At 45.0% G+C, this 24,074-nt stretch overlaps 1 protein-coding gene across 1 annotated transcript in view; it reads left to right on the top strand.

Annotated features, from left to right (window-relative positions):
• Window positions 1-3,379, top strand: part of C5H1orf198 (chromosome 5 C1orf198 homolog) — a 35,606-nt gene extending 32,227 nt beyond the window's left edge. Inside the window, exon 4 of the mRNA XM_057735915.1 lies at window positions 483-3,379. Within this exon, the coding sequence (XP_057591898.1) occupies window positions 483-539 (57 nt within the window). The 3' untranslated portion in view covers window positions 540-3,379. The remainder of the gene's footprint in view (window positions 1-482) is intronic.
• The last annotated feature ends 20,695 nt before the right edge of the window (window positions 3,380-24,074 follow it).

The raw sequence follows: 24,074 nt of genomic DNA, 5'->3' as shown, positions 1-24,074 counted from the left end.
CTCCAATTTTCTTCGCTCCTTCAACTTGGTTATTTATTTTGTTTTGTTTTGTCTGTCAGTGTGGGGGTGTGTGTGTGCGCGCGCACGTGTGTGTGTGTGTGTGTGTGTGTGTGTGTTTCATATTAGAAAGGGTAATATGAAACTTCTAACTTGTTCTCTTACTCCACAATTGAAACATTCCCATCATTCAGAAATAGAAAAGATACGTTTTTCTTCTTTTCTCTGTGTCTAGGGGCCACAGGCTGCCCTCAGACATGCCTGGGGACAGAGAGGGGTACGTGTTGGATCCTGGCAGAGTGTGACTTGCATTGAGCTTTATTTAATTCTCTGGTTCCCAGCACTGAGGCAATTGAGGTCAGGGAGCCTCTGAGACGGAAGCGGGGCTCTTTCATTTGGGTCATTTTAAATGAGATGCTGTTTTTAGATTATGCTAACTTAAAAAAGTCTCATGCCTGACTTTGGTGTTTTTGTCCCTTCTGCAGGTCAGCCCAAGTAATGTCATCTTGAAGACAGGATTTGATTTTCTGGACAATTGGTAAAATGAATTAGGCAAAACAAACAAACCGAGAATCCCAAAATGTTTTCCAAAGTGGTGGGATGAAGGAGGAGAAAAAAGGGCAGTGTTCCCCTGTGTCTTTTCCTAGTCTTCTGTACACTCTTTTCTGAATCATTTGGAAACTGGTAAATATTGCCTTGTCCAGCTTTCCAGACTTTTCCCTTTTTGGTAAGACCAGATATCTGTGCTATTTTCAACGATTTGATAACAGAAGTTTTACATTTGGAATTTTTAAAAACTCTTAGGAATTCAGTAAACGTTGTAAATACAAGTTCTGTTCTAGCTCCACCCAATGTCCCCCTCCTCAGAGAGAGTTTTCTCAACCATGTCACAAAAATCAGTTATGTGCACCTCCTCTCCTGTGTCCCCTCCCTTTGAAAAATGCACGGGGTTCCTTTCGATGGGTGGCTGTAGACGACTCCTCAGCAATAACGGCGCTGGCGCTGGCTGTGACCATGGGGAGACCTGCCCCACGGGTGCTCCCCCCGACGCTCCAGCCAGCCAGGCTTCCCTTGCTGAAGCCGCACTTTTGCATCACGTGCCACCCTGCCCTCTCACGTCATTTCCAGGAAACGGATTGTTGGCACATGGTGGTGGTCGTCTTTAAGCTGCCGTGATACGTATTCAAACTATTCATCATTGTTTAATGAGTTGCATGTTTAAAAGTTTTGTATTAACGTTACATTATTTTGTATCTAGATGTAGCAGTTGTAGGGCTGCCGCGTTTCTCGGGTTTGTACCGGTTTCCCTTTGGAAGTTCTTTGCTCCTTCTGTGGCCTGCTGGGTGTTTTCCTGTCCTGGGCATCTGCAGAGTCAGGGCAGGTGGCAGGTGTTGCTGGCAGACCAGGCTCTTCTGGTTAGTTGTGTTAGAACCTTCCAGCGTGAAGCTGGCAGGGCCACTGGAGATCCTTCAACCCAAGGACTAGTCAAGCTGCGTCACGATGGACGCCCCCCTCAACCCTGACCACCAGCAGACGTGGAGTCAAGTTTCTGCATGGCCCAAGCAGCGCCCCCTGGAGACCTTTGTGGTCATGGCAACAGCATCTCCTGGAGGCGGACTCACTGCGCACTTGACTTGTGGTCCCTGCTGCCGGGGAAGGGGGGGGTTAGGGCAGCTCTGAGGCTGCGCAGGAGGACATGGTGGCCCCCATCCCAGATGGGGTGGGGTAGGGCGGGAGGGGAGCCCCTGCCCAGTGGCCCTGAGTGGTGTGAGCCTGCAGTACGTGCCCAGGCGTGGTCTCCACATTGCCTCTCACTGTGTTCTCCTCACCTGACGCCTTAATCCCTGCGAGTCCTGCCAGTGAGGACCTGGTTTCAATATCAAAGTGTGTCTTTTTAAAATGCCTGTTTCATAGGACCTTCTGAAATGATTTTTAGGATATTTTATCTGGCTCCAAGGTAAAGCACATGGCAACTTGTTTGTTTTCCAGGAACGTTTCTGCCAAAGCTGTGGCCTAGCCAACTTTTGGTTTGGTTTCTGCCAATTGCATTATATCCTTAAACCTCATTCGGTCCCTTGGGGTCTTGGATTTGACCTTCCACCTTTGGTGACTGACTGTATTGTGGTGAATACATGTTCTTTCTGTACTGTTTAAGTATAGTTGAAATATTCAAGGGGGAAAAAGATTCCTAGCATGGTGATGAGGGGAAAACGAAATCCCAGCTGGAATTGCACGGCCGGGCGCCAGCCCCACAGGTCAGCCGCTGAGCCTTAGAGCCGGGCATGGCACCTGCCTCCACTTCCAGCTTTGAGGGCAGTGGACTGTCTTAGAACCCATGCTTGAAAGCAGGGTCCCCTTAAGAAAAAAGGATGTCCAGACGTGAGTTTGCATTCCTTGTGTTGGTGTAGCAGGGAAGAAAGATCTCCGTCCTGGGACAGTTAGCCCAAGGTGAGCTGTCTGTTCTTTTGGGAGATGACTGATTTCTTTTCCACTTTCTCATAAAGCCCAGTATTCCCTTCAAGGTCTCCTGGGAGCTGAGGGGGCACGGGGATTACTGAGAGCTTCTACCTCCCTTAACACCATCTGGGGTCCAGTAGCCAGTGGTATTCAGTTATCTGTGTCTAAAGTTTCATAAAGGTACAGCCTCTGAGATTAAATGTAAAATCACAACTTGGGAAATCCTAGAGGGGGTTTTAAAGTTGTGTTGCTTTGCTTTGCTTTCGGCGTAGTGAAGTGTGAGAGAGAGAGGTGAAGGCCTGGAGGACACGTACTTGTGGGTCTCCGTCCTGCCTGAACTGCAGATTCTCCTCTTAACCCTGGGAAGTCTATGCGAAGCTGATTCCTTTCACTGGCCTCCTGGGAACCTCTGTTTGGTGGGTCCAAGGAAGGGAAAAATCAAACTCATATGTTTGCCACATTTTTTGCCATCTATCAAGATGGTGTTTCTAAAACGAGAAGTTTATATTTATTGTTTTAAAAATGCACACTTTTCAGTTGAAGCCTAATGTGGTTTGGCATCCCCCACCCTGCCCCTCCTTTGGCCACCTGTTGTCTGCCCCTGAGAGTCAGCTCAAGGATTCAGTGTCTTGCGTTGGGTGACTGTGATGGCACAATCTCCACAAGGCAGTTAGAAACCAGTCTCCATTCATTCACCTGGAATCCCCCCCACCGCCCCCTGCCACCTCTGACCTCTGGGTTTGGGAGTGCCGCCCACTTTGGGAACAGCGGGGTGTGGCACCCGGCCCCCACTGCACCCCCGTGGCTGTCCGAGCAGCCTCCCTTTCTTTGATACACGTTTTCAAAAATGAAAAATTCTTACTGACTACTTGTAACTTGGTTGTATTTTATATTAACAGCCTTTAATAAAGCCATTTAAGATTTGCTCACTGTGTCTATTTGGGACTTCTGCTGGAGTCAGGAAGCCGCGAGGATGATTGCTGTTGTACACGTAAGAGGACAAAAGGATTCGTACTAGTTAGAGCCACCTCAAAACCTCTTCAGCAAGCCCACTTTGCACAGTCCTGCCTTGGTCCCCCTGCAGGTTAGTGGGACGCGACAGCCGAGGTGCACAGGCCCCCAGCAGAAGACGTGGGCTCTAGACCAGAGAGCTCTCATACAGTCCCCCTGGTGACATGGAAACCACGGCACGTTTTTCCAAGACCGGGTGATTGCATCGTGTGACTGACCCAGAAGAGCACATGCGATCTCCCCGAAAGCTCTCACCTTGAATGTGATTTTTCACCTTGAACCTGATTTTTCTTGGAAGAAATACAAATTTAAGCATGGCCCGTCAAGCCTATTCTGTTCATTAAAGTGCAGGTGGTAAGTTACCAGCTATAGATTGTTGAGAATTTTTAGATGTCAATTTTTAAAACTAATACTCCCTCAAGAAAATGGGGATTCATGCTGTCATACTTCTCCTAAGTAATGGTGCACAGTGGGGCCTTGCTGCCTTGGGGAACCACAGATTTCTCGGTGAGTAAGTGATTGCACTTGCTGATTCTTTGCTATGCAGTGATATGATGCAGTTTGTGAGCCAGCAAGCATTGGGTTACTGTATGTACATGTTATGAGAGGAGGCAAAGTAGCTCCCAAGCCCGTAGGTTTGGCAACTTTTATGGTAGCTCAGTATATGGTACCAACATAGCTACCAAAGGAAAAAGTGTTTCTATGCAAGAGGGAGCTGTCAGCACAGACACAAAATATATCTGGGTGTATTCAACACTTTGCAACCCAGAGAGAAGATGTTGAATCTGGGGGACAAGAATGCTCTCTGTTGTGGGGTGGTGGTATTTGTGGGGGCTTTTCTAGAACTTTCTTTGGTCTGATTCTGTGCTTATATGCAGTCTTCTAGTGAACTTATCAGCCTTCTGGGTGCCTTGATCTCAAAGAGGGGGGCACCCCAGGAGGGAATCAGTGATTCTGAACCCCACCCAAATTCAGACAGAAAGCAAGTGAGTGATTCTGAATATAAGATTAACTTAACAAAGACCAAGAGTGGCAGTACTAACTAGAAACATAAATAAGAAGTCAACTCATAATGGCAATCAAAAATATAAAGTATCCGGGAATCAACTTCAACAAGTATACAAAGACTTCTTTAAAGAAAACTATAAAAAGGAAATAGGTGTCGAAGAAGAGTGGAATAATCTTTGGTGGGATAACAATATTATAAAAACGTTCATTTTCCTCAAATTATTTTATAAAGTTAGTGCAACCTCAGCAAAAATTGCGGTTGGATATTTTGGGAAATTTGATAAATTTACACTCCATTCTAGGTGGAAAAATAATAGTTCACTGAAGAATGAGGGGGGCCTTGTCTGTCAGTTATGAAAATGTGTTTATGGGTATTGGTGCAGGAAGAGATTAGATCAATGCCGAGCTTGGGGGCAAACCCACACATGCAAGGGGACTTAGTTTACAATCCGAGTGGCATCACACATTGGCAGAGGAGAGAAGGATTCACTGTAGGAGATATAAACGTGGATTCCTACACAGTTCCACATCGAAGGTGGGCTCCACATGGATTCGAGACCAAAGTATAAAAGGTAAATGTGTAAAGCCAATAGAGGGAAATATCTTGTGACCTAGGGCCAGGAAGGACTTCTTTACTAAAAGTTCCAAAGTACAGACCATAAAGCAAAATACTGATGAATCTTATACATGAAAATTTAGGCTTTCTGCCACTGAAGTACACTGTGGATAGAGTTAATTAGGGGAAAGGGTGGGAGAAGGTATTAGCTGTGTCAATTCCAATAAAGGACAAATATCAAGAATACATAGGGCTAGGGCTTCCTAGGTGGTGCAGTGATTAAGAATCTGCCTGCCAATGCAGGGGACCCGGATTCGATCCCTGCTCCGGGAAGATCCCACATACCTTGGAGCAACTAAGCCCATGCACCACAACTATTGAGCCCATGTGCTGCAACTACTGAAGCCCACGCACCTAGAGAGAAGCCACGGCAATGAGGAGCCACGGCAACAGGAGAAGCCACAGCAATGAGGAGCCCATGCACCACAACGAAGAGTAGCCCCTGCTCACTGCAACTAAAGAAAGCCTGCACACAGCAAAAAAGACCCAACACAGCCAATAAAATAAATAAATTAATTAATTAATTAAAAAAAAAGAATACATAGGGCAGACTTTCCTGGTGGCACAGTTGTTGAGAACCTGCCTGCCAATGCAGGGGACATGGGTCCAATCCCTGGCCCGGAATATCCCACAGGCTGTGGAGCAACTAAGCCCATGCGCCACAACTACTGAGCCTGTGCACCTAGAGCCCATGCTCCGCAATAAGAGAAGCCACTGCAATGAGAAGCCCGTGCACCACAACGAAGCGTAGCTCCTGCTCGTGTGCAGCAACGAAGACCCAACGCAGCCAAAAGTAAATTAAAAAAAAAAAATACATAGGGCACTCTTGCAAATCAACAAAAAGAGGCCAGCAACCTTAATAGAATTAACATTACAGAAAATCCTTAACACTGTCAAGCAGATGAGAAGGTGCTTAAAATAATTGGTAATCAGAGAAAAAAATTAGCTGGATTATCCCAAGTGTGGGCAGAAACAGGACAGAGCACTGGTTCTCAACTGGGGGTGATTTTGCTCCCCCCTTGGGGACCTTTGGTAGTGTTGAGACTTCTTTTTTTTGTCACCGCAGCTGAGGGAGAGTATGCAGTTGGCATCTAGTGGGTGGAGGCCAGAGATGCTACCAAACCTCCTACAGTGCACAGGACAGCCTCACAACAAAGGCCAATCTGGTCCAAAATGTCAATCAATAGTCCTGAGGTTGAGAAACGCTGGGATAGAGGAGCTGTACAGCCACGTGTCAAGAGTAATCTGGTGCTATTTTGCCAAACTAAGTGTACATATATCCTGGGACCCCACAGTTCCCCTTCAGGACATGTCTTAAGGAAATGCTCACACGGGTACTCAAGGGAATATGTACAGGACTGTTGACTGCAGTGCTGTTTGTGGGAGTTGGAAGCAAGCTAGGTGTCTGTCATTGGCAAGATGGTGAGATAAAATGTGATGGATGTACATCACGGATTATTACATAGCACTTAAAAGCAACAAATTAGATGTACACATGGCAACATGGGTGGATCTAAACAACTATATTACCGGAAAAAAGCAAGAACAGTGGAATACAAAACAATACCACTTGCATAAATTAAAAACATGCACAGAATATAAGACATTTAACAATGGAATGACTGCCTACGGGAGAAGGAGAGGTGGAAATAAGGGTTGCAGGGAAGAAATATAACAGCTCTAGGATGCACTTGTCGGGAGCCGTGTGGACAAGCCAATGCTGTGACAAGGTCACCAGGCTCCAAGGAGGACCACAAGGCGAGAACTCCTTGGAAGGGCATTTCGGAGCAGGAGGATCGCAAGGCGACGGCTCCGCAAGGACAGGCCCCAGACCATCTCCACCCATTTTACATTCTGTTCTTTGTTCTTTGTAATACTATGCTTACCACCCACTTCCCCTCCCTGCTTCTATGTCCCCAGGAAAGAACCAGGGTTTGACACATTCTTTCTCTGTGTCTGCCCCACCAGGTCCCCTCCCACCACTCCTTGGTGGAAAAGGCGGGCACCTCAGGCTGCTAAATGCTGGAGAAAAGGGAGGGGTGGCTCTTTTTGTAATGCTCATGATTGCAGCAAGGCATAAGTATAGACAGAAACATTAGGCATAGGTATGGGTGCTAAGGGCTATAGTTTGCTTAGATATAAGATTAAGAAGTTATTTACATATGCTTACCTCAGAGTCACAAGGTTTGCAAGCCAAACCTGACTAAAGAAACTGGTAGATGCTGAGGGAAGATATGCTCTGTTATAAAAGATTTTTTCTGAGATATGTTTACTATATAAACACACAAAGCTCTGACAATAAAGAGAGATCCTGCATAGCTGACACAGACCTCCCCGTCTCTTCCTTACGCCGACGCCACTCATCCCTTGGGTTCTCCTGGACCCGCTGGAGCTGGACTTCAGCATGCACTGCTGGTGATCATGTTTCAGAAGACGCCTGTTGGCAAAGAAGTTTGCCATCTTTTGTCATCTAGGTCTGTTATCTCACATCAGATAGGATGTGAAACACTCTTTAGTTTAATTGGTGTGTTAGGTCGGAGGTGGCCCTTGGCCAGCAATGGTTAAATCTTTTGTGGCTTGGCTCTTTTTGGTTTTAATTTGTGTGACTGTAGTTGCTCATCAGCCAACATCTATAAAGCCTGAATCAATCCGGGCATTTCTGTAATAACTGATGGGGCAACTAAGCAGATTGAGAGGAGAGTGGGGGTAGGAATTAGTGACACCTGATGCCCTGTGCCTTGGGGGACAGAGATGACACAGACTGTGTGAGATTGTGCAGGGCACACTGGAGGAGAAAATGATTTCATCAATAGCCCACTGCCCTTACCACAGCCTGAAGTTTACCCCAACTAAGAATTTGCAGTAAAATCATACACAGTAATATGTGCAAAGATCTTTAAAAATGATTCTAAATGTTCTAACTACATTACAGAAAGTGTAGAAAACATAGTCTCCTGCTTTAACACAATACCGGCATTTTGAAGCATTTACTGCCAGTCTTTTATTGTGAAAGTGTCCAAGTCCAAGCATGGAAAGCGTGTGTCGCAAGGACAGCCAAGACTGGAAATGAGGTCCAAATGCAAGTCTGGCAACCACATGGGCCCTGGTCGTTCTCTTTGTGCCATGTGCTTCACGGCTCTCCCTCCATCCCCTCATCTTGTCTTCCTCCGCAGATTCGTGTCAACATCTAGCCCCAAGATTGCAATAATATATATTTTTCTTCATCGGTCTTACTGTGTTGCAGCCTGGCACTAGGCACTGGGAATTTCGTAGTTAATAGGGACATAGTTGCTACCCTCACGCAGCTTACGTTCTAGTAGAGGAGGCGGACTACACATGAACATAAGCAGTGTTATGGTCGGAAATTGTCAAAAGTAAACAAGATTTCTGCTTCTGGCCATGAGAAAGTAATCAGGACTGGACTCCACTCTCTTGTTACAAACAACTAGAAAACTGGAGAAAATGTATGTAACAGCAACTTGTATACACTTTGGACAACAGTCAATGCAAGACTGTGATCCCGAGAGAAGGGAAACAAGTGAAGTAAGCCTTATAATTATCTTGGTTTTCTGACTTGAGGCATTTTTTAGACTGTGTTGTAGAAGTCTCACTGAGCTGAGGAGAGTGAGTTTGAGGGTGAAAAGATAGTTGGAATTTGCAGGGGAGAGTTTTGTAGAGAAAGAGCTCCAGATACATGCGTAGGATTCCCCTTGCATATGTTGGAGACAATTTCTAGACTGCAGCATGGGGGTGGGGTGGGGTGGGGGCAGTCCAAACAGAACCTGGCAGTCTTCCTGAGGTGAAGAGAATGTATTTGGATTTCGGGGGGTGGGGCAAAGAGGACTAGAATTAAAGGGCAGAGTTCTGGGGAGGAAGATCTCTAGGAACCTGCATAGGGATTCCTTAAGTCTTTGGCCAAAAACCAGTCTGTTCATGTGTTGGGTGAACACTTAATGGGCTGGGCAGGAAAAACCTCCAAGGAAGAATAACCTCCAGTTATCAGGGAGCTGTATGATTAGCAGTTCTCAGAGTTCACACATGGCCAGGAACCTTCACATTCTCTCCAGTAAGGGCGTAGACCATGTTGAATTCGGGGCCTCTCATCAGAGACTGTAGAAGGGCCGTGCTCTAGAAGTGGGGTTAAATTAGTCTAAAAACAAAGGGTGCTCTACATCTGCCCTAAAATAGTTTTAAAACAAGACGTGAAAAGATCAAACCAATTCACAAATAACTTCACTGCCTGCCAGAAGATGTCCAACATTCTTTATAGGAATACTACAAAATCCAGCATTAAACATAAAAATCACAGTGTTCACCCAATGAAAAATTATTAGACATACAAACGAATGGAGGAATGTGACTTAAACAGGAGAAACTAGACCAACCTAGAAATGACAGAAGAGATAGAATTGGCAGATAGGAATTTTAAAACAGCTATTATAAATATGGCCCATATGCTGAAGGATGTAAAGTAAAACATGAAGAAGAGAGAACAGGAACGTAAAGAGATAAAACATTATCTTAAGTGAAAATTTCATTGAAGTAGATTAAAATTAAATGACACACTGCAGAAATAAGTGAATGTGAAGTAGAAGTTGTCCAAAGTGAAGCAAGAAGATCAGGGAAAGAATGAACGGAGCCTCAGTGTCATGTGGGAAAATATTAACTGATCCAGTCATCAAAATCCCAAAGGGCAAAAAGAGAGGGAGGGATGGGGAAAATATTTGAAGAAATAATGGCCAGATTTTCCCAAATTTGATAAAAACTACAGACCCACAGATACAAGAATTCAATGAATCCCAAGTAGGATAAGCATATACACAGGATGCCCCAAACCATGCTGCAAATGTCTGGAAATCAGTAATAAAGAGAGAAACTACAAAACAGCCAGAGAAAAAGAGACATGTGAAGTACAGACAGGGGAATAGAAAGAATGACTGCAGAATTATCATTCCAAAATATGCAAACTTGAAGTAAATGGAAGCACATCTTTTAAAGTGCTGAAAAGAAAAATAGAACTATCAAGCTAGAATTTAATATACAACAACAAAAATCCTTCAAAACCAAAGGCAAAATTAATATGTATACACACAAAGAGAGAGACACATACATAACAACTACAGAATACACTATTTTTTCAAGTGTACGTCAAAAATTCACCAAGATACAATATGTTCTGGGCTGTACAATGAGTCCCAATAAAATGAGAATTGAAGTCATCCAGAGTGTGATCTCTGATAGCAACGTTGGTGGTATAGTGGTGAGGCTAGCTGCCTTCCAGAGTATGACCTCTGATTGTAGTGCAATTAAATCAGACATTAATAACTGGAAGATATCTGAAAAATCCTAACATTTAAATATTAAATATTACATTTTAAAATAACTCATTGGTCAAAAAAATCATCATAAGAAAAATTAGAAAATATTTTGAACTGAAAATACAGCATATCAAAATTAGTGATATGCAACTAAAGCAGTGTTTAGAGGGAAATTCACAGCTTTAAATTCTTACATTAGAAAAGAAGAAAGGTCTGAAAAACCCTTATCTAAACTTCCACCATAAGAAACTAGAAGAACAAATTAAGCAGAAGGAAGGAAATAATAAAGAGTGGAAATCGCACTTACTTGAATGCTTTCCAATCACCTCACTCACCTTGAACTTCAGTGCCAGTTGGGATGGAGTTATTTTACTTAGCTCACAGGTGATAATTTTCTTTACCTCCACCTGTCAGCCATGCTTCCCTAGAGCTCTGTGGAGCTTGCCCTTATGCAGCCTCTGCCCCCAGTACTGTCCCCAAGAGCCTAAAAGGGAGCATGAAAAAAGGAAGTGTAAGCTGATTCTAGAGCACATAATGGCAGCTGAATTTTTGGTAACTCCTCGAAAGCTGGTCCCAGCTGAATGTACCTTTGTAAACTGAAAGAAAAGTCTTGGTAGTTAAAGTGGTGGTGGTGTCAGTCAGGAGTGAGCCCCAGGCACCAAACTGGTCTGGTTTGGATCCACTTGAAGGCGTGGTGATGGATCAGTTGGCCTATCAAGACCCTTCTTCCTCCTTAGACTTCAGCTATATTGAATGTTGAATAGGCTGGTTTATTAAGCCAGATATTCTGAAGGAGCTGATTTTAACCAGCTTTCTTGCATAGCCAATTTGATGGTGGGACTTTTGTATTGTGAAGTGGCTATTGGGACATAGCTGCATAAAAATATCTGTATTACAATGAAAACCACAGTTTATTGTTGATAAGGAATGTGCACTTTTCCTTGTTTACACCCATCCAGAGACCATACCCATCTCTCATCCCATTCCCAATCCTCACCCCTGAGCTGGGCATCTGCAGGGGGTGAGGCTTGTGAATTGGCAGAGGAATATGTATGGGTGTTCCGTGGATGCTATAAAAGAATTACTACAAACTTGGCGCTTTAAATTTATGTTCTTACACTTTGTAAGTTAGAAGTCAAATGCACAGGTCTGACTGAGCTAGTATCAGAGTGTCAGCAGGGCCTCCTTCCTTTCTGGAGGCTCTAGGGGAGCATCTGTCCTTCTCTTTTCCACTTTCTAAAGGCTACCCCTTCCTTGGCTCATGACCCCCTTCCTACATCTTCAAAGTCAGCAACATTTCATCTCTCTGACTGTTCTTCCATATTTCACATCTCCCCCTGACTCTCCTTTTGCCTCCTTTTTCCACTTTTAATGACCCTTTTGATCACAAGGGCCCGCTTGGATAATTCAAGATAAGACTCCCTATCTTTTTTTTTTTTTAATTTTCATAACCACCTTTAAAAAATGTTTATTTATTTACATATTTTATTTTTGGCTGTGTCAGTTCTTAGTTGTGGCACGTGGGATCTTTTGTTGTGACGTGTGGGCTCTTCATTGTAGCATGTGGGCCTCTCTCTAGTTGTGGCGCACAGGCTTAGGAGTTTCAGCATGTGGGCTTAGTTGCCCCGCAGGATGTGGGATCTTAGTTCCCCAACCAGGGATCGAACCCACATCCCCTGCATTGGAAGGTGGATTCTTAACCACTGGACCACCAGGGAAGTCCCAAGACTCCCTATCTTAAGGTCAGTCAATTAGCAACCTTAATTCCATCTGCAACATTAATTTCCGTTTGTCATGTAAAATAGTCACAGGTTCCAGGGACTTGTTGAGCGGCACTCATTGAGGAAGCATTAGTCTGCCAACCACAGGATAGGTTTTGAATTTCATTCTAAGATCAGCAAAACATCCTTGAGGAAGGGACATTTAAACAAGGAGAGTGGTTGAAAAATCATTGCAATCAATAGTTCAGGAAAGAAGTAATGATGACTTGGCCTAGATGAGCAGCAATGGGAATGGAGAGAAGATGGATTTAAGAGACATTTGGAAGGCAGCCTTACAGAGTGGGTTGCCACTCCGGGGAAATGGAATCTATTATCATCTGGCATAAGCACAGGTGAGAGGGGCATTTTGATTGGGAAGAGAGAAAGTCTGGATTAAAAAAGGATTAGAGAAAGTCTGATCCTGTAACGGGGAAGAGCCAGATCTGACTACATGTTGGATCTGTTTCTTTTACTTTAACCTTTGCTTCCCATTGCTTTTGTTCACTAAAAGGATACTGTCTGTACATAATGGCCTGCCTCGGGGAACCCTGCCCCTCTGCCTGAATGTTAAACCAAAGTGCCTTTGTTCAGGGAAGCATCCTGACCCTGTCCACCTGTGGATGGCTGCAAGAAAGAAGAAATTAATAATCCCCTCCTCAAGGCTGGCCATTCCAGGGGATATTTGCAAAACTTATGGCCTTTTTATTTTACTTCCTCATCTCCTCCCCTTCTCTGTTTTATAAAAGAAACTGGCATCCAAACCCCGCTAAGATTTTTTTTGGAGACTTTAGTCTGTCATCTTCTCAGTCTACTGGCTTTCCAAATAAAGTCATATTCCTTACCTAAACACCTCATCTCTGATTTATTGGCCTCTCCAGAGCAAGCTTGGACTCAGTAACAAAACCCCGCTAAGATTTTTTTTGGAGACTTTAGTCTGTCATCTTCTCAGTCTACTGGCTTTCCAAATAAAGTCATATTCCTTACCTAAACACCTCATCTCTGATTTATTGGCCTGTCCAGAGCAAGCTTGGACTCAGTAACAATCCTTCAGAATCAAGGCCAGACAAGAAGTGAAAAATTTTCTGCCATTTTATCAGCCACAGCCTTTACTAAACAAAGCCCGGGTGTCAACGTCAGGGTTGATCCTATACATTGTCTGTCTTTCAAACAAACTCACTCGGTGGGTTGTTTGCAAAGATGGCCACCAGCAATTCCTTCCATCCCTGATCCACACTTCACTCCTCCAGGCAAGAGGTGGAGTCCATTTCCCTTCCTCTTGGGTCTGGGTTTGTCCTACAACTTGCTTTGACCAAAAGAACATATGGTAGAAGTTACGTTTTCTTGACTGGGCAGCCTCTGCTCCTGTTCTCTTGAAAGGCTTCCATCTCCATGCAGAGAGCGTGGTCTGGCCTCCTGGGGGATGGGTGGCCATGTGGAAGATACTGAGTCAACTCAGTCAATAGGCCCAGCCAACTACCGGGCACAAGAGCAAGAGCAAGAGCAAGGACATCTGGGACAGCCAGTCCCGTGCTTCTTAACTGTCTTAGTCAACTCAGGCTGCTATCACAGACTACCATAGATTGGGGGCATAAACAACAAACTTATTTCTCACAGTCCTGGAGACTGGAGATTCAAGATCAGTGTGCCAGCATGGTCAGGTTCTGGTGACCTCACATGGTCCTCACATGGAGGAGAGAGGGCTAGCTCTCTTTCTCTTCTTATGAGGACGCTAACCCATCATGGGGGCTCCACCCTCATGACCTAATTACCTGCCAGTCACTCCACCTCCCAATACCATCCTATCGGTAGTTAGGGTTTCAACATATGAGTTTGGAGAGGACATAAACATGCAGTTCACAGCACTGAGTGCAAACACACGAGGAGGCCCAGCTGACAACATTTGGAACCAAGTGGAGCCACCCCAGCTTCAATCCCATGAGGTTGCAAGCAAATAAATGGTTGCTATTTTAAACACTGAATTTTGGGGTGGTTTGATGGACAGCAAGATAACTGATATGCCTTTCCTACTGGCCCCCTCACCAAAAGCCTACAATGAATTTCTGTTGTGAAGAGTGCAGAAGTGAATATAACATAATACATATAGTGAATACAACAAAAAAGAAACAACTCACAAACTAGAGTTTGTTCTCTATATCTGTGAGTTGTTTCTTTTACCAGTGGGAAGAGGGATTTGAGGGGCACTATAGGGGTAGGGGATTAAGAAATACAAACTCTTATGTATAAAATAAGCTACAAGGATATATTGTACAATACAGGGAATATAGCCAATATTTTACAATAACTATAAATGGAATATAACCTTTCAAAATTGTGAATCACTATATTGTACATCTGTAACTTATATACTATTGTACATCAACTATATTTCAATTAAAAAAACTAAAATAACTTAAAAAAAACCCAAAGAAACCTTGCCCAGCAGATAATGTCTTGTGGAGTAGAAGCACCCAGTGACTATTTGTACTGTGTTCTTCATTTAATGATGATGAAAAGATAGGTACACAGCTGCCCCACCTTTGGAGCTCCTTGGCCATCTATAGAGCGCCTGCCTTCATTTTTTCTCCTTCGCTAGATGACTGATGGCTGCCACCTGGGCTGGAAGGGGACAGAGGAGCCCTGGGATGATGATAAAGCCTCCTGACAGGGTTGCTGGAGGCTGGTGAGAGCTCTGGGGATAGGAACTAAAGATAGCCTCTCCCATGGTGCCCAGCGGCCATCCTCCATGCCAAGATGGTTAGTCCAGAGGGTTTACACCGCCGCCAGAGCTGGGACACAGGGGAGACAGGAAGACATATAAAGGTGTCACTGCTGCTCCCAGGAAGTGTCGTTGGGGAGGCAGAGTGAGATACGATTGAAAAAGTGTTTACTGTAAGTCACTGTAATTTACCAACCTGTCAGGACTTTAGTTAGAGAGGGTAACAGAATGGAGAACAGGGGTGTGGAGCAAGCAAGTGGGGAAGACACCACAAAAGAAACAGGTTGCCTTCTATGCTACATTTTACCTGCTACCTCTCGGATGCAACAGCTGTGGGAGGCAACATGTCATTTTCCCTGTGGCTGTGGGATGGTCTCATCTTTGTGGTCGAGACAGCAAGAACTCTCTGGTACCTTTGAATTATTATAATGAGAGTAATTATTTATTAAACACTTAACATATGCCAGCCACCTGGTGTACTGAATGTTTTATTGTATATCATTTAATCCTTACCATACTACCAGTGAAGTTAGTATTATTATTAATCCCATTTTACAGATCATGAAACTGAGGTGCTAAGTAACTTTTCCAAGATGACTCAGCCAGACCAAACTGGGATTCAAGCCCGCATTCACCTGACTGCCAAGCACATGCATGATTATTTTGCAGAGGTCATCCTATCCTTCAAACTCAATGAAGTCGTCATTTCCTGAAAGAGAAAATCTTTTTACTCTGAAACATTTTTATGCTTCCTCTTTTATAACATCAAATTCACTGAGCTGTGATTCCCAAAACCTTTGTGTCCTTTCTCTCCTTACAGCACAAAAGCTACAAAGAGCCCATTTTCCTGAGCTACACACTGGTCCTTCTTTTCATTTGCTTATTTGGTGTAGAGTGAAAAATCAGTTTGGTCAATTTAACACCCAGTTTTACATGAATAATGTTCTTGATTTAAAAAAAAAAAAAAAAAGCTGTTGTTCCTTTGTCCTCCAGTGGCCCTCAGTGTCTTGCGCTGCCATTCCCATTTGGGGCAAATCTCTGAGGGCCCACAAAGGAGACATGCTGTGGGGTGCCTGTCACTGGGCGAGGGCACCTATATCTAAAGAACGCCATCTCTGGGAGGGGAAAACAGCATCTCCTCTCAGGGACAAGCAGCTCAGCATAGGAGGAAAAGTCACCTTCAAAATGTACAGCAGGGGACTTCCCTGGTGGTCCAGTGCATAAGACTCTGTGCTCCCAATGCCGGGGGCCCTGGTACGATCTCTGGTCAGGGAACTAGATCCCACATGCCACAACTAAGAGTCCACATGCTGCAACTAAGAGTTTGCATGCCGCAATTAAGGAGCTTCCATGCCACAGCTAAAGATCCCACATGCCTCAACTAAGACCCGATGCAGCCAAAATAAATAAGTATTATTTTAAAAAAGTATGGCAGGAGCAGCAGATGTGGTTGGTCTGGCCTGCTCTCTTCCTGGCTTTCAGACTTTGTCTGGTACTTCCCCTTTCTGAGCTTCACAACTCTTCTCTCCAAATTAACATCAGCGTGGCGTAACATTTTTGAAATTTCTGGCACAAAACCGTCACTCAGTAAATGTTGGAAGAATTCACACTCCTTCATAGTGTGGTGTTAGGCTGTAGGTACATTTAAGTTATGTCCCTCAGAAAATATATCTACACATATGAGACATTTTAAAATAGTATTTTAAAATTGTATAGTGCTTTAGTACTACACAGCAAATGTATTTATTTCAAAGCCTGGATGATATAGCCTATGAAGCATGTGCTTTTTCAGACTTCAAAAATCTTAATGTCCTAGAGGGGGCCATGGATTGACCTGCATTTAGATTCTGTCTGACCGTGAGGGCTGTCTGGGGCTGACAAGGTGATCTAGAGGGAAATCTATGGGACAGGTCGATGTCACAGTCCTCCTCCACTTACAAGCTCTGTGACCTGAAACAGGTAACTTTCCCTCTCTAAGCCTCAGTTTCCTCCCTGCAAAGTGAACCCAAGCATCACACTTTACAGAGTTGTGAGGCCCCTCAAGTGCAGGTTTGCAAAGCCCCAGGCCCTCCGTGGTGGTCGTTAGCACTCCCTGCCCAGCCCTCGAGCTGATGGAGGAGAGGCTGGAGAATCACATGGTCCTGCCACCAAGTCACTGCCATGCTGGGGAGGGGTGTGGGGCTGGGGTCCATTGGCATTTTTCAATCTGTGATATTTGAATTCTTTTTTTTTTAATTAATTTTTACTGGAGTATAGTTGATTTACAATGTTGTGTCAGTTTCTTCTGTACAGAAAAATGAACCAGTTATACATATACATATATCCACTGTTTTTTTAGATTATTTTTCCATATAGGCCATTACAGAGTATTGAATAGAGTTCCCTGTGCTATACAGGAGGTTCTTATTGGTTACCTATTTTATATATAGTAGTGTATATATGTCAGTCCCAGTCTCCCAATTTATCCCCTCCCCATTTTCCCCTTTGGTAACCATAGTTTGTTTCCTACATCTGTGACTTTTGTAAGTAAGTTCATTTGTACCATTTTTTTAGATTCCACATATAAGTGATATATGATATTTGTCCTTCTTTGTCTGACTTACTTCACTCAGTATGACAATCTCTAGGTCCATCCATGTTGTTTCAAATGGCATTATCTTGATCTTTTTTATGGCTGAGTAATATTCCATTGTATATGTGTACCACATCTTCTTTATCCATTCATCCACTGATGGACATTTAGGTTGCTTCCATGTCCTGGCTATCGTAAATAGTGCTGCAATGAACATTGGAGTGCATGTGTCTTTTCAAATTATGGTTTTCTCTAGATATATGCCCAGGGGTGGGATTGCTGGATCATATGGTAGCTATATTTTTAGTTTTTTAAGGACCCTCCATACTGTTCTCCATAGTAGCTTTACCAATTTACATTCTCACCAACAGTTTAGGAGGGTTCCCTTTTCTTCACACCCCCTCCAGCATTTATTGTTTGTAGATTTTTTGATGATGGCCATTCTGACTGGTGTGAGATGATACCTCGTTGTAGTTTTGATTTGCATTTCTCTAATAATTAGTGATGTTGAGCATCTTTCCATGTGCTTTTGGCCATTTGCACGTCCTCTTTGGAGAAATGTCTATTTAGATCTTCCACCCACTTTTTGACTAGCTTGTTTGTTTGTTTGTTTTGATATTGAGCTGCATGAGCTGTTTGTATATTTTGGAAATTAATCCCCTGGTTGCTTTGTTTGCAAATATGTCTCCCACTCTGTGGGTTGTCTTTTTGTTTTGTTTATGGTTTCCTTTGCTGTGCAAAAGCTTTTAAGTTTAATTAGGTCCCATTTGTTCATTTTTGTTTTTATTTTCATTACTCTAGGAGGTGGATCAAAAAAGATCTTGCTGCAATTTATGTCAAAGAATGTTCTGCCTATGTTTTCCTCTAAGAGTTTTATAATATTAGGCCTTACATTTAAGTCTTTAATCCATTTTGAGTTTATTTTTGTGTACGCTGTTAGAGAATGTTCTAATTTCAGTCTTTTACATGTAGCTGTCTAGTTTTCCCAGCACCACTTATCAAAGAGACTGTCTTTTCTCCACTGTATATTCTTGGCTCCTTTGTCATAGATTAGGTGACCATAGATGCATGAGTCTATCTCTGGGCTTTCTATCCTGCTCCATTGATCTATATTTCTGTTTTTGTGTCAGTACCATACTGTCTTGATTACTGTAGCTTTGTAGCATAGTTTGAAGTCAGGTAGTCTGATTCTTCCAGCTCTGTTTTTCTTTCTCAAGATTGCTTTGGCTATTCAGGGTCTTTTGTGTTTCCACACAAATTGTAAAGTTTTTTGTTCTAATTCTGTGAAAAATGCTATTGGGAATTTGATAAGGATTGCACTGAATCTGTAGATTACTTTGCGTAATATAGTTATTTTGATAATATTGATTCTTCCAATCCAAGAACATGACATATCTCTCCATCTGTTTGTGTCATCGTTGATTTCTTTCATCAGCATCTTATAGTTTTCTGAGTACAGGTCTTAAAACTCTGAGGGCCTGCTTTGGGGAACACCTTGGAGAGGTTTGGTGGCTGGTCTGCTCCCTTTATCTGGGGAGCTCTGATTTGATCTCTTTTCTATGTTGAGGTTTACATTAAATCTTTGTTGTGAAAAAATTTCTTGTGGAAAAATCAAGGTTGGAGTCCACTGGGTAGTGTCAGCGCTGGGTTGCTTTGGTTTTTCACTTTCTCTAAGCCTAAAGAGTTCTGCAAGCCCTTCAAGGTTTAAGCTCATAGTTGCCCTGGATTAGAAAGAGGTTTACAGGAGCTACTTGTACTGCTGTTGAATAATGCTGAGCTGTTCCGTAGAGCAGTCCTGGCCATGTGTAGCTACTGACCCCTTGAAATGGGGCGAGTACTAATTGAGATGTGCTAGAAATGCAAGATACATATTGGATTTCAAAGGCTTAGTATGAAAAAAGAAGGTAGAATATTTCATCGATAATCTTGCTATATTGATTACATGTTGAAATAATGTTTTATATATACAGGATTTAAAAAGTATAATATTAAAATCTCTTTCACTTGCTTTTTACATTTTTAGACGTAATTACCAGAAAATTTAAAAATTTCCTAAGAGTTACAAATAAGCAACAGGTACATGAAAAGGTGCTCAATGTCCGTCACTCATCATCAGGGAAATGTAAATCAAAACCACCTCGCACATCAGATTACACCTCAGATTAGCTCTCATCAAAAGATAAGAAATAAGTTTTGGTGATGATGTGGAGAAAAGTGAACTCTTGTGCACTGTTGGTGGGGATGTAAATTGGTATAGCCACTATGGAAAACATATGGAGGGGCTTCCCTGGTGGCGCAGTGGTTAAGAATCCACCTGCCAATGCAGGGGACATGGGTTTGATCCCTGGTCCCGGAAGATCCCACATGCCACGGAGGAGCTAGGCCTGTGTGCCACAACAACTGAGCCTGCGCTCTAGAGCCCGCGAGCCACAACTACTGAGTCCACGTGCCACAGCTACTGAAGCCCGCGTGCCTAGAGCCCATGCTCTGCAACAAGAGAAGCCACCGCAATGAGAGGCCTGTGCACCTCAACGAAGAGTGGCCCCCACTCCCTGCAACTGGAGAAAGCTGGAGCACAGCGACGAAGACCCAACGCAGCCAATAAATAAACAAATAAATAAATAAACAAACATTAAAAAAAATACAGTGTTCTTGTTATATATATGAAAAAAAGAAAACATATGGAGGTTGCTCCAAAAATTAAAAATAGAACTACCATATGACCAGCAATTCCACTTCTGGTTATTTATCTGAAGAAAATGAAAGCACTAATTTGAAAAGATATTTGCACCCCATATGCATTGAACGTTATTTACAATAGTCAAGATATGGAAGCAATCCAAGTGTCCATCAACAGACAAGCGGATAGATACACAATGCAACACAACTAAGTCATAAAAAGAAGGAAAGCTACCTTTTGTGACAACATGAATGAACATTGGGGATATTGTGCTTACTGAAATGAGTCAGACAAGAGAAAGACAAACACTGTATGATTTCACTTATACGTGAAAACTAAAAACAAAACAAAACTCATAGAACAGATTGGTGTTTGACAGAAGCAAAGGTTGGGGAGGAGGAAGAAATGGGTGGATGTGGTTGAAAGGTACAAACTGCAAGTTAAAAAATTTAGCAAAAATTACACGGTGGCTCACTTTATATTTCTATTGGGCAGCATAGTGTAGCACTTCATCCCCTCCAGACGGCCTTCCCACGCACTTCTCCATTTCGCTGGTGCAACAGCTCTGTGTAGGATTGAGGTATGTGTAGACGGAAGGCTGAGATCTCGTCCTGCTTGTGAGCCCTATGCCTTCAATCAAGTCTGTTTCCTTCCCTGTACAATGGGATCTCTGGCAGCTCCACATGGTTCTTGTAAACCTCAGACGAGACAGTGTACAAGACTGTCAAGTTAGCATAGGTGTCATCAACCTCAGGAGGCGAAGGCTTTTCCACTCGGGGCATGACACCTGTGCCTACTGGGCTGGCTCCCTTTCCTCTCTCCTGCGGGGAGTCCACCATGAGCCCCAAGGCTACACGCTCCCTCCCTGCCTGCCGCTCCAATGAGTTGTCGGATTAATTTCAGGGCAGAGGGCCCCTGCTAAGGGCAGGTCTGCCTGTTGGCTACCCCGACATTTTGGGTTGGGAGTCGGGAAAATTAACAAAACTGGCCTCAAAGAATTGTGCAAAATGGGCCCTGGGTCAAGGAGCTTCTCCATGCATGAGATTTTCTTGCAAATAACAAGTGGATTTTGAATCTTTACCATGCCACTCTTTTTTTTTTTAAAGATAGATTTATTTATTTATTTATTTATTTATTATTTATTTATTTACTTATTTATTTTGGCTGTGTTGGGTCTTCGTTGCTGCGCACAGGCTTTCCCTAGGTTGCGGAGAGTGGGGGCTACTCTTTGTTGTGGTACGCAGGCTCCTCATTGCCGTGGCTTCTCTGGTTGTGGAGCATGGGCTCTAGGTGTGCAGGCTCCCGTAGTTGCAGTGTGTGGGCTCAACAGTTGTGGCTCGCAGGCTCTAGAGCACAGGCTCAGTAGTTGTGGTGCACAGGCTTAGTTGCTCTGTGGCATGTGGGATCATCCCGGACCAGGGCTCGAACCCGTGTCCCCTGCATTGGCTGTTGGATTCTTAACCACTGTGCCACTAGGGAAGCCCCAAGGCCACTCTTTAAAATGATGCCTTCACCCCACACCTGCTCCCCAGGAAGATGATGACCATTCTTTCCACTTCCCAGTTGAAGAACACAGAAGAAAATAGAGATTGAGAGTTCTGTTCAAAGGTAGCCAACCAGACAAGGGCAGAGCAAGAGCCGTGTCCAGGGGCGCGGGGAGCAGGGCAGGTGAGGCAGGGAGGCTGAATGTGGCAGGAGGTGGAGTGCTGGCTACGGGTGGCTGCGCAGATGAGTGGCTGTGACGCTCACGCTCCATGAATGAGGCTGAACATGTTCTCCATCTTGGAGAGTCACCGGTCCTCTCCTTGGGTGAGACCCCCTTCAGGCCTGGTGCGGCCCCCAGCCATGCCCCACATCTGATGGGTGTGCCGCTGTCGGGCCGGGACCATCCCTCCCCTGTGCCTGATGCTGTGGGTTTGATTGTCGTTGGACAGCAGGGTGGAGCAACCCAGGGAGCAGCCACAGCCTCTAAAACGCAGCTTCTGAAAGTGTCGCTGAGGGCTCAGGGTTGGGCAGAGGAGGTACGTGGGGACTCACCAGCCTGAGGGTCCTCAATCCGAGACCTGAGCCCCAGCGACCTTGGGTACAGGATTTGCCGCCTCCACACCCAGCTCTCCTTCCTTCGGAGGCACAAGATTGACACCGCTGGTGTCTCTGACCTTCGCTTACTGGGGCGCCTGCTGGACCCCATCTGCAGTCTCAGTTCGGGGAGTCCCAGGTCAGGATGCATTGGTGGGCAGAGGGGTTAAGAATGGACTTTGGAGTCACACAGACTGAGATTCCTTCTCAGCTGCGTGCCCTGGGGGATGACATGACCTCTTTCAAGAGGTTGTATGGACCTCACGGGGTTGCTGAGAGCGTTGGCGAGAAGCACGGTTAACGTGATGCCTGGAGGGTAGTCAGTGCTCCCACGGTGGCATCATCCTGGTGGCAGTCATATGGCGACTCAGCAAGGCGGTGAAGGAAGGAGAGGAGCATGCAGACCATCCTGTCTTGGTGCCTGAAACAACTTCCACGCAGCCAGCCGTCTTCCTGTCCTCTTTCCTGGCCACCACCTCCAAGACAAAGCCCAGCCCCTCAAGAGGGCATGATGCCATTTTGTGACTTTGTTCTTATGTTCAGGCTGCTCCAATGAGCCTTTCCACCAATTCCTCCTGCTGGCATCTGGCCGGGCAGGCTCCCCGAGGTGGGATTGGTGGCCCCGCAGTGCCATTTTCCCGACTCCCAAAGCCTGCCTCCACCGAGGGGTGACAGGTGCCTGCTCTGGGTTGCCTGAAGTGCCCAAGACATGCCAGCTCTTACCCTCCCACCCCAGCCTGTCCAGCTCTGCCCCAGGCTCTGTGCCCAGCGTGTGCCAGGGCTGGGGTGGGGGGGACAAGCACAGTGATGAGGAGCCCGGCAGCCTGGGCTGTGGGCTGGGCAGGTGCCTGGCGTTGGCTCCAGCAGACTCTGTCTGCCTTCCAGGCCGCTCGCCAGCTCTGCTCCCCCAGGCCCTGGCCCCCCTCCTCCTTGGGGGCTGCTTCCATCCTTGTGCACTGAGGAAGGGGCAGCTGCAGAGCACTGTGGGTGGCAGGCAGAACAGTGATTTCTTCTAGAATTGCTCACCCTGCATCAGCCTGCATCCCCGCCCAAGCAGGTGCCGAGGCAGGGCCAGGGGATCAGCAGGGCTTGACAGCTTCTCTCTGCATCCTCACTGCCAGCACCCCAAGTCCCATGGGACGCTCGTCCCTGCAGTACCGTTTAGGAGACCCTGCTGTTCCATGAATGACCTGCTTTCGAGAACCAGACCGCTCCCCGAAATCTTCTCATGAACCCCTTCCCTGTGAGCCCCAGCCCCTACCCTCCCCGGTTATCTCTCCTGTCAGGGGCACAATTAGATTTGCTCCCATTACCTACAGCGGAGAGTTGCCATTTCTAAGTGTCTTGTCATTAAGAAACCACTACCAAATGTAAAATGAATGGCTAGCGGGAAGCTGCTGCATAGCACAGGGAGATCAACTCGATGCTTGGTGACGACTTAGAGGGGAGGGATGGGGAGGGTGGGAAGGAGGCTTAAGAGGGAGGAGATATGGGGATACAGGTATAAACCCAGCTGACTCACTTTGTTGCACAGCAGACACTGGCACAACAGGGTAAAGCAATTATACTCCAATAAAGCTCTGAAAAATAAAAAAGAAAGAAAGAAACCACATAGGACATGTTACTGAACTTTTCTGTGCTCCAGGTTCCTCATCTGCACTACGGGTTCTGTGAGGACGAGTGAGGGAAGACGTAAAGCACAGTCAGCAGGGCCCTGTCTGTCCGCAGCAAGTATTCCTTAAGGTGTGGCACCATTATTACTGAGCCCGTCATGAAAGCTGCCTGAAATCAACTCCCTGAAGCTTCTTCTCACCCTGAAATGTTGTGACATCTATTTTCTCCAGCTTAGATTACTGCTCA

Source organism: Hippopotamus amphibius, chromosome 5 (assembly GCF_030028045.1).
Source record: "Hippopotamus amphibius kiboko isolate mHipAmp2 chromosome 5, mHipAmp2.hap2, whole genome shotgun sequence".
In the NCBI taxonomy this organism is placed as follows: domain Eukaryota; kingdom Metazoa; phylum Chordata; class Mammalia; order Artiodactyla; family Hippopotamidae; genus Hippopotamus; species Hippopotamus amphibius.
The sequence above is the reverse complement of the archived record's forward strand: the minus strand, read 5'-3'. Positions and strand labels throughout refer to the sequence as shown.